Source organism: Muscardinus avellanarius, assembly GCF_963383645.1.
Source record: "Muscardinus avellanarius genome assembly, chromosome: 8".
Lineage (NCBI taxonomy): Eukaryota > Metazoa > Chordata > Mammalia > Rodentia > Gliridae > Muscardinus > Muscardinus avellanarius.
The window spans coordinates 59,226,341-59,242,604 of NC_137794.1; the positions used below are offsets into that span (position 1 = coordinate 59,226,341).

Below are 16,264 nucleotides of genomic sequence, written 5' to 3' on the forward strand. Positions count from 1 at the left end.
AAGTCAGATAAGCCTGATCTTTATCGTGCAATCTACACAGTGCCCAAATAAGTAAGGTGATCTAGTGGAGGAACATTTTGGGCTTGGGAGAAAAGAAAACCAGTCAAATCAAATATTTCCCTAAAACTCCCACAAAAAAATCAGCTGAACAAATCATAAGATTCCCTGCTCTTTAATATATTAACCTCAACTGCAAGTTCAACTCATAAATTTTGTTATAACGATCAAATAGACAGCCTGTTCTAAATTGCTATGGTAGAGAAGGAAGTTCTCCAGGAGGAAAATGAACTACAACTTACAAAAATAAAAAAAGGCATTTTCATTGGCAGAGAGCCCTAAGATTTTTAAAAGACAAAACAATAATATACTGTGCCTAGAAAATACTGTGAAAATATATATCTCAAAATAGAATAAGCTTTAGTTGGAAGAACTTAGAAAGCTATTAAAAGGACAGGAAAAAATAATCTTTCCATCTCTGACCCTTCCTCATTCTCCTGTCCTCAAGACTTTACCAGTCTGGATGTAGTGAAACAAAATAATGTAAAAGCCATGAAAAAGTGCTGGTATTTCTCAGGACCTCTTGAGAATAGTTTCCATCTTGGTAATGGGATCCTGCTCAAGGCAACTGATGGATTTTCAATGTATTTGGAGAAAGTGGTTCAAAGACATCATCATCATCCTCTACCCCTTCTTCTATGGGCTTCATCTTGGCAGAAGCTCGATGCTGTGGGGAAGACACATCTGTGGGAAAAAAAAAAAAAAAAGAGTGTTGAAAGCATAACCTGCTGGCCCTGGCACCATGTATCAATTACAAGCCCCAATTTGAAAATAAAACTCTAGGGGACTCTATATCTACTATCAGGAATCCAATGTTGCTAAATGTTGTATTTTCAACTCAGCATTTAAAGGAAACACCAAAGTCAAGAATGAGATTTTCAATCTTTGCCATCACAAGAACAGATATGGAACAGATTCCGTTGTGTGTGCCTGGATGGTTTGAGTTTCTTAAGCTTAGAGAGGTGTCTGTAGGTTGCCATGGGTGGTCTGTTTAGGAATCAGAATACATTTTCCTACTTTGATGTCATACGTGGTGATTCAAGTCCTGTATTGGCCCTAAAAAGTTTACTTAACTCCTCATTTTCCTAAAGGACAATTCTGTTCTAGCTGGGCATGGTGGTGCACACCTGTAGTCTTAGTACTTGGTAGGCTGAGACAGGAAAGTCACAGGTCTCAGCAATCTAGTGACATGCTGTATGTCTGTGAGTGTGTGTGTGTGTGTGTGTGTGTGTGTGTGTAGGAGAGAGAAATGTTTAAAAGCAAAAATATAAAAAGGGTTGGGGGCATAGTTTAGAGGTAGAGAATTTCTGGGTTTAATTCATAGTACCACAAAAAAAGAATAGTTCTCCTTTAAGCTGTGGAATTTAACACCATTTATAGTACTACCAAAAAGTAGAGTTCTTGCCAGAACTGGTCCACCCATTCCCAGGACTGATACGGGTGGGAGAGTCTGGGCATCAGGAGGGATAAACCTGGTGGAGGAAGTATTGCCCCCGGTAGCAGCAGTGTAAAGAGCATCCTAGGGCCTCTTAGGGTGCCGCTTAATCAGAGAAACCAAGAAATGGTTCACCCACTCATGCATTCATTCCTCAAATGCTCATGGCCAGCCGGGCATGGTGGCCCTTGCCTGTAATCCCAGTACCTGGGAGTCAGAGGCAAGAGAGTCATAGGTCGGAGGCCAGCCTCAGCAACTTAGCAACACCTTGTTTCAAAGTAAAAATAAAAAGGGTTGGGGTGTAGCTAGGAGACAGAATGCCCTTGTGCTCAATCCCCAGTGCCACACACACACACAAAAAATGGACATTATGCTTGAAGAAGAAGAAAATACTGTAAAAAAGTAAAAGTAGAAATTACAAATAGGCTTGTCAGGGTGCTGAATCAACAGCTCATAAGACAGCTTAAACACATGCTCCCTTGCACGCAGACTCCCCATTCAGGGCAGTGGTCCATCTTGGCCATGTCTCCATCTGTCCTGCTACACAGCAGCTGTGCTCTCCTTACTGCCCCACTGCAGGGCGAGTGGCCTCCTATCCGCCGCCAAAGGCTGGGCTCAAAATGGGGGGAAGACACATGGGGTTGGGACAATGGGGAAACCTCTTTAAATACTTGTTAAGGGCCAAGGAGAGCAGAGGGAGCTCAGATGTGAAGCTGAGTGACTACAAGATGACCATGGAAATTTGTAAAGATCAGCTGCCAGGTGCTGGCAAGAGTCAACAGCAGAAGCAGGGCCGGCAGGCACCAAGAGCATGCTGTGGCCAGCAAGAGGAGCAGAGGCCACCCGTGCCTCTCGAGGCGCTCTCGGGAACAAGGCACAGTGGGGCAGGCAACAACTGCTCTGAATGCACAGCCATTCTCTGCCCCTGGCATGGCAGGGAGGAAGGCCATGTTCACATTGGTCAACACCAGAGCCTCAGGAAACATTCCAGGGTTCAAATCTCCACTCTGCTGCTCCCTAGCTGTGTGACCTACATTCAACGACTAAACCTCTCCAAGCCTAATTCCTGTATCTATACAAACAGATATTCATCTCCTTCAGAGGGCTGTTGGATGGATTAAACAGATGATGCATGTAATGTGCTTAGCAGGGGGCTGGACACATAAATGTCATTTACTATTAACTACACAGTCACTGCCATACATCTAGGGAAATTCCACCACCAACAGCCACATCTTCCAATATGAAAAGATAATTATGATGGGTGTGGTGATGCACTCCAGTAATCCCAATACTTGGAAGGCTGAGATAAGAGGATCACAGGTTCAACAACTTAGCAAGGCTCTCAGCAACTTAGTGAGACTCTGTTTCCAAATAAAAAATAAAAGGTCTGGGAGTGTAGCTCAGAGGTAGCATGCCCCTGGGTCTAATTCCCACCACCACACAACAAAAATAAGTAAAATAAGAAGGGCTGGGGTTGTAGTAAAGAAGTAGAATGCCTTTGGTTTGTCCCTCAGTACCAAAAAATAATGTTTTTTTAAAAAAGATAATTATGCAGGGATGGACTTTGCTAGAGCTAATGTGTGTTGTACGTATATGGAAATCACTTAGAGACATTTATAGTCAAAATATTGAGTTTCTTGAAAGATGACTATTAGCATACACTGTAGAAAAAAAAGCTCTATTAAGATGGTCCAAGAACACAGTCTGTCACAGTGCATAGCATGGTAGGTTCTTAGGCAAGCCTTTTTTTATCCTTTTCCACTCAGGCAACTTCAAACAACATACTTGCTGGGCATGGTGGCACACGCTTGTAATCCCCGCACTTGGGAGGCTGAGTCAGGAGGATCACGCAGGTTCGAAGCCAGCCTCAGCTACTTAGTGAGGCTCTCAGCAACTTAGTGGGACCCTGTTTCCAAATAAAATATAAAAAAGGTCTGGGAGTATAGCCCGGAGGTAGAAAGCCTCTGGGTTCCACCCCCAGTACCACCAAAAAAAAAAAAAAAAAAAAAAACCATACTAGACATAACCTGTACTTCACATGCCTACTTGAATGGCATGGCTACTGTCTGTGTGACCTCGGACAAGTGATTTCATTTCATTGTGCCTCAATTTCCTTATCTGTGAAACAGGAATAATGAGAATAGTACCTACCTTATACATCAGTTATAAGAATTAAATGACTTATTATTTGTAAATAATACAATGTAAATTCTTGGGTCAGGGCCTGGGATATAGTAATCGCTCTGTAATGTTTGTAATAATATACCATTAATTAATGTGGTATTTGGAGGAAAATGATACAAACAATGAAAAAAATTTGTCAAACTTCACCATTGCCCAATACAGGAAATGGCAACTGGCTTGTGTTTCTGGATCTCAGCTGTCCGGAGCGCAGCAAAATTGTCTTTGCAATAGCCAGGGCTTCCGTCCTGTTTGTAGCCTTAGGCTATGATTGAATTTCATAAAATATTAACTTGGGCTGAGTATCTGTGATCATCTAAAGCCCTTAGGACAAATAAGATGCCATGTCTAAGGGCATTAAACCAAATCAATAATATAGAGCATTTAGACATAAATGTATAATACACATAACAGCAACACAGCCCATTCATTTTGACAGAGGAAGTAGAACTAATTGTTCTGTATTTTCTAGGCCCCACTATCAATCCATGGGTGACAGTCTGAAGCATACTGAGGCAGGGATCCATACTAGGGCCAAAACGATATTTGAGCATTTCAAAAACTTCACCTCTCACTGCATTTTTTCCCCAGAAAGAAAACAATGTAACTTCCAGTTATATGCTCTAGTATAACTGCAAATGATCAAGTGAAAACGTTGGTTTTTTTCTGTGAAAGACTTTATCCTGTTCCTATAACATTTGCCAGGGCAAAACAGTTGTGATACGGTATTACAGTAAAAGGATAAGAAGAGTCTCCCTACAGCTTTGAGGTGACATCAGTGTCTCCATGGCGAGCCTCCTTCCCCTCTCTGGCCTAAGCCCTTGCAAACTCACTGCTCTCCGATCCACCCCAAACTTTTCCTCTTCCTTTTTTCTCTCCACTTCAAATAGTTCCTCTGCTCCCATCAAACTCTTGTGCATCCAGATATTCCTCAAAGTTTTTCCTCAGGGCGGGTTCCTTCCTGTAGAATCCTCCCCAATCCATCTGCAGGAGCCTCTGTCCTCTCAGCTCTGCCGCTCGCAGCCGTCACCACGCTTGAATCTCTCTCTTACTGGCAAACAAGCAGCGGACAGTTGCAAGTTCTCTCTCCTACAGCCTCAAATAAACACCCTGTGTAACATGGGGGCCTTCATAACAAAGGGCAAGGAAAAGAGAAGGAAAACAACCCCTCCTCTCAGATGCCACAAGAGGACCTTCAGAAGCTGATGCTGAGTGTGAGGGAAACACGGGAGGCATTTCTCAGATGGGCAGAGCACCATGACCTTCCTCCAGGGCAGGCAGGCTCAGGTCCTAGCAAAATAGCATTTGAAAACCTCACCCTGTTCTGCCTCATCCCCCATCACACAGGAAATTGAACCCTGGGAATACTTGCTGCACCTCTGGTTTGGACCACTGCGCATGTGGCCTCTGTCTGTGTTGTACTGGGGCCAGTGAGGTGGGATGCACCGAGAGGCTCCATGTGGCTGAAGGGAAATCACTTTCATTTAGTTGACTGATTCTACAGTTCTTTGAGCATGGGTATAAGCTCTGCCCTCTCAAGGAAACATCAGTGTTACTGCCTGCTGAAACCTTTTCATCTAATCAGCAATAAATAAATAAATAAATAAATAATAAAAAAAAGAATCAGTGAGTGATGACTACAAGGTGCCAGATGCTGGGTTGGGAAAATATAAATGAATCGGGCTCTCCAGGCATGGTGGCACACATCTGTAATCCCAGTTCTTGGGAGACTGAGACAGGAAGATCACAGGTTTGAGGTCAGCCTCAGCAAGTTGGCAAGACCCTGTTCCAAATTAAAAAAATAAAATGGGGCTAGGCATGTAGGTCAGGGGTAGAATGCCTCTGAATTCAATTCCCAATACCAAAACAAACAAACAAACAAATCAGGCCTACTCTCTGTCTCTATCTTACTTTACTTCTTAGGAACAAAATGCTTTCAGAGCAACTCATTCTCACACTGTCGACACTGTTATTTCTATTTTATACTCAGAATCTACAGCAAAGACAACCAAGAAAGAAGGACCGAGATGGGTGGCTGCTGTGGATGACTCCCTTCTCCAGGAGGGAGCGAGCCAGTCAGACAGAAACATGCCCTGCAAGGACAAACCAAACCAGGTGGCCTTAACAATTTAGCAAGATTTTAATTTTTCTACAAAATACCAAGAATATTGATTCACTTGCAAAGTTAATATTGCTGGGGACTGAACCTGTGTGGGAAGCATCCTGCCTCTGACCTACACCCCAGCCCTTTTTATTTGGAAACAGTCTTCCTCAGTTGCTGAGGCTCTCACTAAGTTAGCTGGCCTTCAATCTGTGGCCTCCTGGCTCAGCCTCTGATTAGAGGTGTACTCCACCATGCCGGGCTTTGGTTCACTTTTCTTTCAGGCTTTGTGGCCTGAGAAGGCCTGAGGCCTGTTAGTCAACCCTCAGGCCTCGGCAGCACTGCCCAGTGGCTCTTTCTTCACTGTGGCAGGCACACTGGCAGAGGAGAGGGAAAGGCTTGCCCGGTAACTGCCAGCAGCCACCGAGTGCCCCAGGCTCGGAATCGAGCTCACAGAGCTTGCGTGGCTCTTTTGTAGCCATCTCATTCTGCACCTTCTGCACCATGAGGGCAGAGTATGATGTTAACAGCCAGGAAAATGATTAAGATGATCCATGAGTCCACGATGGCAAGGCCGGCTCCCAGGGTGAGGAGCTCACCTGGGCCGGGAGGCGCTCCTCCCCAGCCACACGACGAGGCTCCGGGTTCCGTGGAGAGGCAGAGCCCGTCGTTACACAGCTTAGAAACTGCCCCCTTGATCCCTAGGAAATCCAAAAGCAATCTGAAGGATGAACAGCATCACAGTTGGAGGGAACGATCTCCTAAGATGAACATTAATACATTCTTCCTGGTTTGCCTGGTTTGTCATTAATTTTAGGCACTGAAGCATCATCAGGGACTTGTCCCTTGCTAGACGTGAGAGAACTAGAGGAGGAGAAGAGACAGGCTTAGCCCTGGACGGCGCCTGCCCTCCAAGGACTTCACTGCGAAGTGCGTGACCTCTGTAGAACACCTTACTTTTCACTTATTCCCGATTCTAGAGGGGCAGATAATGCCACATCCATGCATTTTCTAGGAATTGATTCTTATTTTTCTCCTATTTTACTGTTGGGAGTCACAAGTGGTTAATCATATCCTGTGCCATTTATTGTGACCAGGAAGAGTTCATTATAATTAATTTTTTTTTTTTTTTGCTATTAGCTATAATCGCCTTCCAATTTGCTGGGCTCTGGCTCCCAATTAGCACAGTTTATTATAAAACTATATGAAATAAAGTCTCAGACTGAATTGTACTCCAGACTTACCAGGTGTGAAACTGTTAAAAAGTAATCAATAGCTATTTTTGCTTGAGAGATGCTTCATATTACACCAAATGGAAATATATATGATATAGAAATTATATCCATTTATATCACCACCTGCCCAGTTCGTTCGTTCATTCTTTCTCTTTTTTTTTTTTTTTTTTTTTTTTTTTTTTTTTAGCGGTACTGGGGATGGAAGCCAGGGGCATTCTACCTCTAAGCTATACCTCCAGCCCTATTTTTTATTCTTTATTTTGAAACAGGGTCTCACTGAGTTGCAAAGGGCCTCACTAAGTAGCTGAGGCTGGCTTCGAACCTGCATGATCCTCCTGTCTTAGCCTCCCAAATGCTGGAATTACAAGCGTGAGCCACCACGCCTGGCTACCTGCCCAGTTCTTATTGGTGCATGGAGAAGGCAGTGGCAGAGTAGCGCTTTTCTCTGAACGGGATGCCACGTTTCCGGGACAACCAGGTGAGAGGGGATTGTAGCACCAGTCCACACTCCAGAGGGTAAGAAAGAAAATCTCAAAAACCTGGGCTTTGAGGAAATGTAGACTACTAAGACTCAGCAGTAAGAGCCCTTGAACCAAATAGAGGACAGACACCTCTGCTCGTGCCAGGCAGGCACCGTGGTACCCCCAGGAGTTTGGATAAGGCCAGCAGAGTCCCTCTTGGGCACACCCGAGCAGACGGTGGCTGGTGCCCATTCCCGGCCAAGAAGGACAGGTGCTTACCAGGAGGTCCCACCACAGGCCTGGATGTCGGGTCCTTGTCTGTGAATACAAATTAGGATAAAGGCAGAGGGACGGCTCAGGCACCACAAAGAGCCTTTTTGTCTTCCTGGAGTCCTGGGTTAAGAAGCCATGGAGACTAGGGAAATGAAGGTGACAATCAGTCAGAAGTTTAGGATACCTCTAGGATATAGGCAGGGAAGCTAGGTAAGAGAAATTCAGAATGAAGGAAATCCAGAATGAAGGTCACACCAGGTCTCCAGGATTAGTAAGCTACTTAAGTAGCATAATATAAAACTCGTCAAGTGACTTTTCTCTCACTTTAAGAAACAGTTTTAAAAGGAGCTGCACTATTCAGGTGTGGTGGCGTATGCTTGGGAGGCTGAGACAGGAGGGTCACAGGTTCAAAGCCAGCCTTTGCAACTTAGCAAGGCCCTCCGCAACTTAGTGAAACCCTGTTTCCAAATAAGAAATAAAATTGGGCTAGGGGTGTAATTGGTAGCTCAGAGGTAGATTGCCCCTGGGGCCAATCCCCAGTGCAAAAAATAAATTTAAAACATTACATTTTGTAATCTAGCCAATATGTTCTAAGATTTTTTTCCCCTCTCCCCTGTTAACTTTGATGACATTTTCTTCATTCTTTCAGAGTGTTATTATTTTTATTATGTTTAACCATCTGGCCAATTGCTTTAGCAAGTAATTAAAAACCTTATAAAAGTTTAGAATTTTAATTAGATTATACAATTTTTGATGAATGGAGATGGGGAAGGATATAATGGCTTTTTTGCTAAAAAGGATTAACATCACTTTTCCTGTTTTTGATTTGATGATTTTTTTTTCCAGTGCTGGGGATCAAACTAAGTGCCTTGCGCATGCTAGGCAAGTGCTCTAACACTGGGCTACACCCCAGCCTCATAAGACTTTTTTTTTTAATTGAGGAAATTGAATTTGTATTGAAGATTTCTGAACAATAACACTGATGTATGCTGTTTGCACCTAATTTTCCCTTCAATGGACTCAGCACTAGGATTGAGGAATTCAAGCAAAATGTACAAAATCAGGGCAGATGGCGAGGCTGGTGTAGGTGAGTGGCTCCCAGGAACAGGTCTTCTCTGGTCCAAGGGGTCACGCTCAGGTTACCTCCTGACCACTCAGATGGGGATGGAGCCTTGGACTGCAACGGGGGGGGGGGGTGAGCAGCCCTGGCGAGGAAGCAGAGGGAGGGCAACCCTCGGGAGAGTGAGGTAGCTTCCTGGATGGAGCTCTGCCACAGCCCCGGGGACAGCCAGGGTGGGATGAAGGAAGAGACGGGAAGTGGAACTGCATCTCGAATACAAAGCAGGGTGAGAAGGCCTGGTTCAAACGGAGAATAAGCACTTGGAGACTCGAAGAAGAAATAAAGTGCCTTTCACCTAAAAGAACGAGGCAGAAGCTTGGAGCCACTGGGGATCCAGGGAATAAGATGTTTCTTCTCGACAAAAAGCAAAGTGTTACGTAAAGCAACTTCAGGGGGAAACAAGCCAAAGCACTAAGCACACCATGGTAGGATGGGCATAATGTGTCAGCAAAAATAAGTTTCTGGTGTTCTATTGCACAGAAGGGTGACTACAACTAGCAATCATGTGTTTCCTATCTCAGAGAAGAGGATTTCAAATGTTCTCACCATGGAGAAATTATAAATACTTGAAGTGAAGGCTATATATCAAAGAACCCAAGGTGATATTTTGAGATACCACATTGTAGCTGGGCGTGGTAGCGTACGCTTGTAATCCCAGTACTTAGGAGGCTGAGACAGGAGGATCACAGGTTCATGGACAGCTCAGCTACTTACTGAGCCCTCCCAAACTTAGTGAGACCCTGTTTCAAATTAAAGAATAATAACAGGGCTGGGCGTGGTGGCGCACGCTTGTAATCCCCGCGCTTGGGAGGCAGAGACAGGAGGATCGCTCAGGTTTGAAGCCAGCCTCGCTGGCTTAAGAGACCCTGTTTCCAAATAAAAATATAAAATAGGTCTGGGTGTGTAGCCCGGAGGTAGAGGGTTCCATTCCCAGTACCACCAAATAAATAAATAAATATAAAATAAAAAAGGTTGGGGGTATAGCTTGGAGGTAGAATGCCCCTGGGTTCAATCCCCATTACCGCAAAAAAGAAAGAAAAAAAAAAAAAAAGAAAGATCACATTTAGCCAGGTGAGGTGGCTCATGCTTATAATCCCAGGACTTGGAAGGCTGAGACAGAAGAACCGCAGTTTCAGCCTCAGCAACTTAGCGAGAACCTGTTTCCAAATAAAATATAAAATAAAATAAATCTGGGGTATAGGCCAGAGGTAGAAGACCCCTGGGCTCTATCCCCCAAAAGAAAAAAGTATCACATTGTATCCTATAAATATATGCAATTATTGTGTCAATAAGAAATAAATTTCAAATAGTATCCAGATTTTTAGAAATATATTGTGGCTTTTTTTTAAAGTACTGGGGATGGAACCCAGGGGCACTGAATCTCCGAGCTACACCCCCAGCCCTATTCTTTAGTCTTTTTATTTATTTATTATTAATTATTTATTTATGGTGGTACACGGTGTGGAACCCAGGGGCTTTTCTCTCTCTGGGCTACACTCCCAGGCCTATTTTATACTTTATTTGGAAACAGGGTCTCACTAAGTTGCTGAGAGCTTCACTAAGTAGCTAAGGCTGGCTTCAAACCTGTGTAATCCTCCTGTCTCAGCCTTCCAAGGGCTGAGATTACAAACATGCGCCACCGTGCTGGGCCATAGTCTTTTTATATTTGAAACAGAGTCTCACTGAGTTGCAAAGGGCCTCACTAAGTAGCTGAGGCTGTCTGCAAACCACAATCCTCTGGCCTCCTGCCCCTCGAATGCTGGGACTACAAGTGTGCACCACCATGCCTGGCTTGTGGCACATTTTTAGTGTTGTATACCAAAGGAGAAGAAAATATTTCTGCATGATATTAGAAACAGTCTCCTTTAACAAAATAAGAGTCATGAGATTGGAATCAGAAAGAAAGAAATAGGCACAGCTCACTATTTGGTTCTGTGCAAACCATAATAATGTCAACTTTTGTTTGTCTTAACCTTTGTGAAACAACCCATAGATGCGGCAAAGAAGATTTAACAGTGGTTACAAAAGAGAACGTGCAACAACCTTGAATGTTCAAGACCCACAGTGTTTGAAGCTAGATTAGTGGGGCGTGGTGGTGCACGCTTATAATCCCACCATCCGGGAGGCTGAGCCCGGTGGATCACGGTTCACGGACAGCCTCAGCTACTTAGTGAGGCCCTCTGCAACTCAGTGAGACCTGATTTCAAGGTAAATAATAAAAAATAGGGCAGGGGGTGTAGCTCGGAAGTCAAATGCCCCTGGGTTCCATTCCCAGACCTGCAACAAGAAAGAAAGGAAGAAAGAAAGAAAGAAAGAAAGAAAGAAAGAAAGAAAGAAAGAAAGAAAGAAAGAAAGAAGGTAGGTAGGTAGAGAAAAAGGAGTAAAGGAGAGTAGGGAGACCGGTGGCCTTACATTTAAAAATGGTGCAGAGACAAAAGAAAGGGAGGTGTGAGTGCCTTATTCAATGTTACAAAGGTAAACAATAAGAGAATTAGGACAAGTGACATTACCCTATTGAGCAGAAAGGGGAAGAGAAGTCAGAAGTGAGCCGAGAAGATGAAGGTTAAGTAGACAAAGCAATAAATAACAGCGCATCACTTAGCATTCAGAACAAGAATAAGTGTCCAAAGTCATTGCTCCTTGGGAGCAGGACTAACATTAAATTGGAGGACTTTTTTCCACTATAAGAGTTCTTCATCTTCTTATTTTTAACTGATATCTTCAAATGTATGTTAGCATGATCATTTTAAAATTTTTTGGTTGAAAGGATTTAAAATGTCTACTTGAGCTGGGCATGGTGGCACATGATTGGAATCCCAATACTTGGGAGGCTGAGAGAGGAGGATCGAGAATTCATAGCCAGCCTACTTAGTGAGGCCTTGTTTCAAAATCAAAGAATAAAAAATAGGGCTGGGGTTGGAGGTTGGAGGTAGAATGCCCCTGGGTTCCATCCCCAGTATTTAAAAAAAAAAAAAAAAAGTCTACCTGTAGAAGATCCCTTCACTGCCACTTTACAGTAGAGAAATCACTGTTAGGACAGAGGCCACGTGCTGGACTGGAGGACAGGGCTCTGGAGTCAGGGGACAGGCACAGCCCTTGCTGCCTGGGGACCAGCACCAAGAGCAGGGAGATGTCATAGTCTGTCTCATAAGAGGGAAGAGTGAACACCTACCCACCGGGTGGCGATGAGCGTGGGGATTAAGTGAAGATGCACACAAAAGGGCTCAGGAACTGTCAGCTGCTACCGTAGAGTTCCATCCCCACACAGAGTTTAACTCACACTGATATATAACTGGAGTAAAAAGCAAAGCAAGAAGTTGGGCATGGTGACACATGCCTACAATCCCACTACTTGGGAGGCTTTGAGGTCAGTCTTAGCAACTTAGCAAGACCCTAAGTAAAAGTAAATAAAAGCCTGGCTTGGTAGTGCATGCTTGTAATCCCAGCATTCGGGAGGCTGAGGCAAGAGGATCGCGGTTCATGGACAGCCTCAGCTACTTAGTGAGGCTCTTTACAATTCAGTGAGACCCAGTTTCAAAATAAAGAATAAAAACTAGGGCTGGGGGTATAGCTCGGAGGTAGAAAGCTTCTGGGTTCCATTCCCAGTGCCCCCCCAAAGTAAATAAAATAAAAATATAAAAAGACATAGTGTGTAGTTCAGAGGTCGGATGCCACTGGATTCAATCCCCAGACTACAAACCAATAAAGCAAGAACTTACATCACATCTAACACTTCTCTGTTTCAAGGCTAGCCATGGAACCTTGACCAGGTTAATCAAGCTCCTCAAGGTGTGTTTTACTCACTGTAAAACACTTTTCTCTAGCCCTTTTGGTGGGTCTAGGAAGTTCTCATAGGCTGTTCCCCCACATTCCTCCTGCCTGGTCATATTTCCTTTCTACTTCTCTGTGTAATTCATGCAAGACTTAATTGTTTATAAGTCTATAGCTGTTCATGGTGGGAATGAAATAAAAACTGAGTTAAAAAGATTATTTTTAAAATGAGCCTTAAACCTAAGAATGCTGTCTTGGCTTTTTATATCTTTCCACATAAATGAATATATAAGAGATCTAAGAGAAACTCGTTATGTCAGATATGTTAGTACTCTTTGCAGACCAGAACACTAACCAGATACAAGCTAACTTGACTTAAGCATATTTGCACAACTAGGTCATATTAAATTTGTAGATTGTCCAGAGCACCATCTTGACACTAATAACAACAAACAAAATTCCTAATGACTTTTTTCCCAGTGAGAAATATCTTCCTAAATATTCCAGAGTATCTTTAGCAACATCATAAATTTTGATTATTTTATGGGGAAAAAATGGCTTAAACAAACTCAAAAGTGAGTTTTGGCTGACTATTCGGCGTAGGCTGTTTCATTAAATGCTCGCACGCGCTCGCTCTCTCTCTCTCTCTCTCTCTCTCTCTCCTCCTACTCTCTCATTCTCTCTCTCCAAACAATAAGTTATTTAGCCTCAATTAACAAAAACAAAATTCTGCAACTTTCAAGGAAACATAACATGTCCTTGTGTTGCCATGGAAATGCCTTTTCTCAGCATCACTTATTAGTTATGGACCTGCCAAGAGTAATCTGTGTGTGTGTGTGTGTGTGTGTGTGTGTGTGTGTGTGTGTGTAAGAGAATGAGAGTGTTTTGCACATTATATGTGGGGAGCTAAAATCTTAGGAGAGAAGATGACTATGTCCTTTGATGAGCAGACTCCTTGGTCCTGGAGCAGAGAGAAGGACGCTTATATATGTGCCATGGCATTAAAAAAATCCTTCCTGCACATCTAGGACATTTGTCCCTCTTGTTTCTCTCTTCCTATATACAGTTACCTGTACATTAAATCCAGTAACTGAAGAGAATGAAGTTAATTGGATTATGAGCATTTGAATAAAGAGAATGAATTTTCCTCAGGCCTGTCTCATTGTCTCACATTCTCCCCTTTAAATGACAGTTTGAAGCGGAACACAGACTCTGTGTGGTGGAGAGCAGGGATCTTGCTGTAGGCTTAGCACTGGTTGACATGTGTAAAAAGGACACAGAATAGAAGCGGAGTGGCAGTCACTTCAATGGAGGAGTTCACTTAAAGTTTCCTTCACCTTTCTGTCAACTGCACTTCTATTGAGCTGCGTTTCTGCGTGTGATAAAGAACACTTGGAGCATTAGAGCCCCTGGCCTAGACCTATATAGTGCCTTCATCAGACAGCATCTAGTTTGAACCACCAGGAGATGAGAAATACAAGAACTCACTAATCCATGCAATGGGCTGAATTCCAGAATGCAGTTGTGAGCCACCGGCTGGCCATGCGGGCATCACCTGAGCCCTTCTAATAACAGGGCACTCCCAGGCTGCTATGGCTTGAGTTTGGAACATCCCCCAAAGGCTCATGTTTTGAAGGCATGTCCCCAATGAAGCAATATTCAGAGGTGAAATAATTGAGTTAGGGCCTAATATTATCAGTGGGTAAGCCCTCTGAAGGATTAATAACTTGAATGGATTTACTGGGGGGCAATTTAGGCAGGTGGGCTGTGGCTAGAGGAGGCAGGTTACTGAGTGTGGCCATGGGACCGTATCTACATCCTGTCACTCTCTGCTTTCAGGCTGCCATGAGATGAATTGCTGTCCTCCACCACACACTGTGCAGTCACGGGGTCTGCCTTGGAGTCATCCAGCTACACACTGTTCCTCTGAAACTGTAAGTCCAAATAAGCCTTTCCTCCTCTACATTGTTCTATCAGGTGTCTCGGCTACAGTGATGGAAAAAGAGAACTAAGTCAAAGATTCCACTTCAGACCTGCTGCGTCAGGGTCTTTAATAAGATCTCTGAGTGACTGAAGGATACTTTTAAAAATCAATATCCTACAGGACAAACAAACAAAAACACAAACCAAAATTTAGGAGCATATATAGAGAGTCAGAACTGGAACTGAATCATTATTTATTTATTTATTTATTTATTTATTTATTTTGGTGGTACTGGGGTGGAACTCAGAGGCTTTCTACCTTTCTACCTCCGGGCTATACTCCCAGACCTATTTTCTATTTTATTTGGAAACAGGGTCTCACTAAGTTGCTGAGATACTCACTAAGCAGCTGAGGCTGGCTTCGAACCCGTGCGATCCTCCTGTCTCAGCCTCCCAAGCGCGGGGATTACGAGTGTGCGCCACCACGCCCGGCTTATTGTTTATTTTTTGAGATGGGGTCTTACTGTGTTGACCAGACTGGCCTCAGACTTTTGATTCTCTTGTCTCAGTCTCTCAAGTAGCTGGGATTATAGGCATGTGCTACTGTGCCCAGCTGGAGCCCATATGTTAAGAGACTTTAGAACTATATCCCTCGAATGCAGTGCACACACGAGGTTAGAATAATAACTACATAACTACAGCTGCTGAGGCCAGCTCACAGAACTATCAGGTTCAAAGGCAAGAATGGATGACAAGGTGACTTGTAAATCATAAACGCTCTGGTCAAATGTCATCTGTAGCTTTTTTTTTAAACATCCAGTTTTGAAATGAAGCCAAAAAATGACAACTTTCTGGTTCCTAAAAAGTGATCGAGCTATTTTTCAGGACGAAGACAGAGATCCCTAAGACCAGACCTAAAATTACCTTGAGAACCTGTGGGAACCAAAAGCCTCTGAAGGGTAGAACCTGAAGAAGAGGACAGGGCAGGAGGGCTTAGACTGGGAGTGAGGGGTGCTCTCTAGGGTTCTGAATTATCCTCACTTGCTTTGGTCTATAGGGAATGGACGAAGCAATTGGCCCTGTATTTCTCCTTTCCCAGGGCCTCTTAAATTTTTTTGCCACTGATCAATCAACAGACAGATTTGAGCTTGCTTTCTGTCTCCTTGCCAATTGGCCTTCAAGAAATTTCTTTCTTTTTGCAAAATCTCAGTACCATAGCATTGGCTTCTCTGTGCACGGGGCAGCAAGCCCTTACTGGGTATATCTGGCCTATAAGCATGAGCTTTACAATATAATGCAGGATCCTTAGGTGTGTATCCCAACACCAACCTCTTTGGAGATGAAACAAGTGAGTAAGCATCTTATGTTCCCAATTTCCTTGTCTATAAAATACACTGGGTTGCTGTCAAGCTATCTGCTCTCTGTCTCTTCGTAGCTCTTTTCTGCATAGCAGAAGGATTAAATGACCTGCCATTGACCAAAGTTCTGCTCAAATGACTTCTCTGGGCCAGGGAACATGGGTGGAAGTGGAGCAGGAGTTTTGAGAGCCAAGGAGAGAAGCTGCCACCACTGTCTTCCCTGTGGTAACTATGGTAACAGCCCTGCTACAGCTGCTCCTTTGGCCAAGTCCTGGAGTGGGGAGGACACAGCCCGAGGTGACACCCCGTCTACACCTGAGCCTCAGTTAACACCTTCTGAACATTA

The 16,264-nt window shown here is 43.8% G+C and overlaps 1 protein-coding gene across 1 annotated transcript in view; it reads right to left on the reverse strand.

Annotated features, from left to right (window-relative positions):
• Positions 1-546: 546 nt before the first annotated feature.
• POPDC1 (popeye domain cAMP effector 1) overlaps positions 547-16,264 on the reverse strand; it is a gene marked incomplete at its 5' end in the record, with an annotated part of 33,324 nt that continues 17,606 nt past the window's right edge. The window contains one exon of the mRNA XM_080700676.1: positions 547-741. Within this exon, the coding sequence (XP_080556802.1) occupies positions 617-741 (125 nt within the window). The 3' untranslated portion in view covers positions 547-616. The remainder of the gene's footprint in view (positions 742-16,264) is intronic.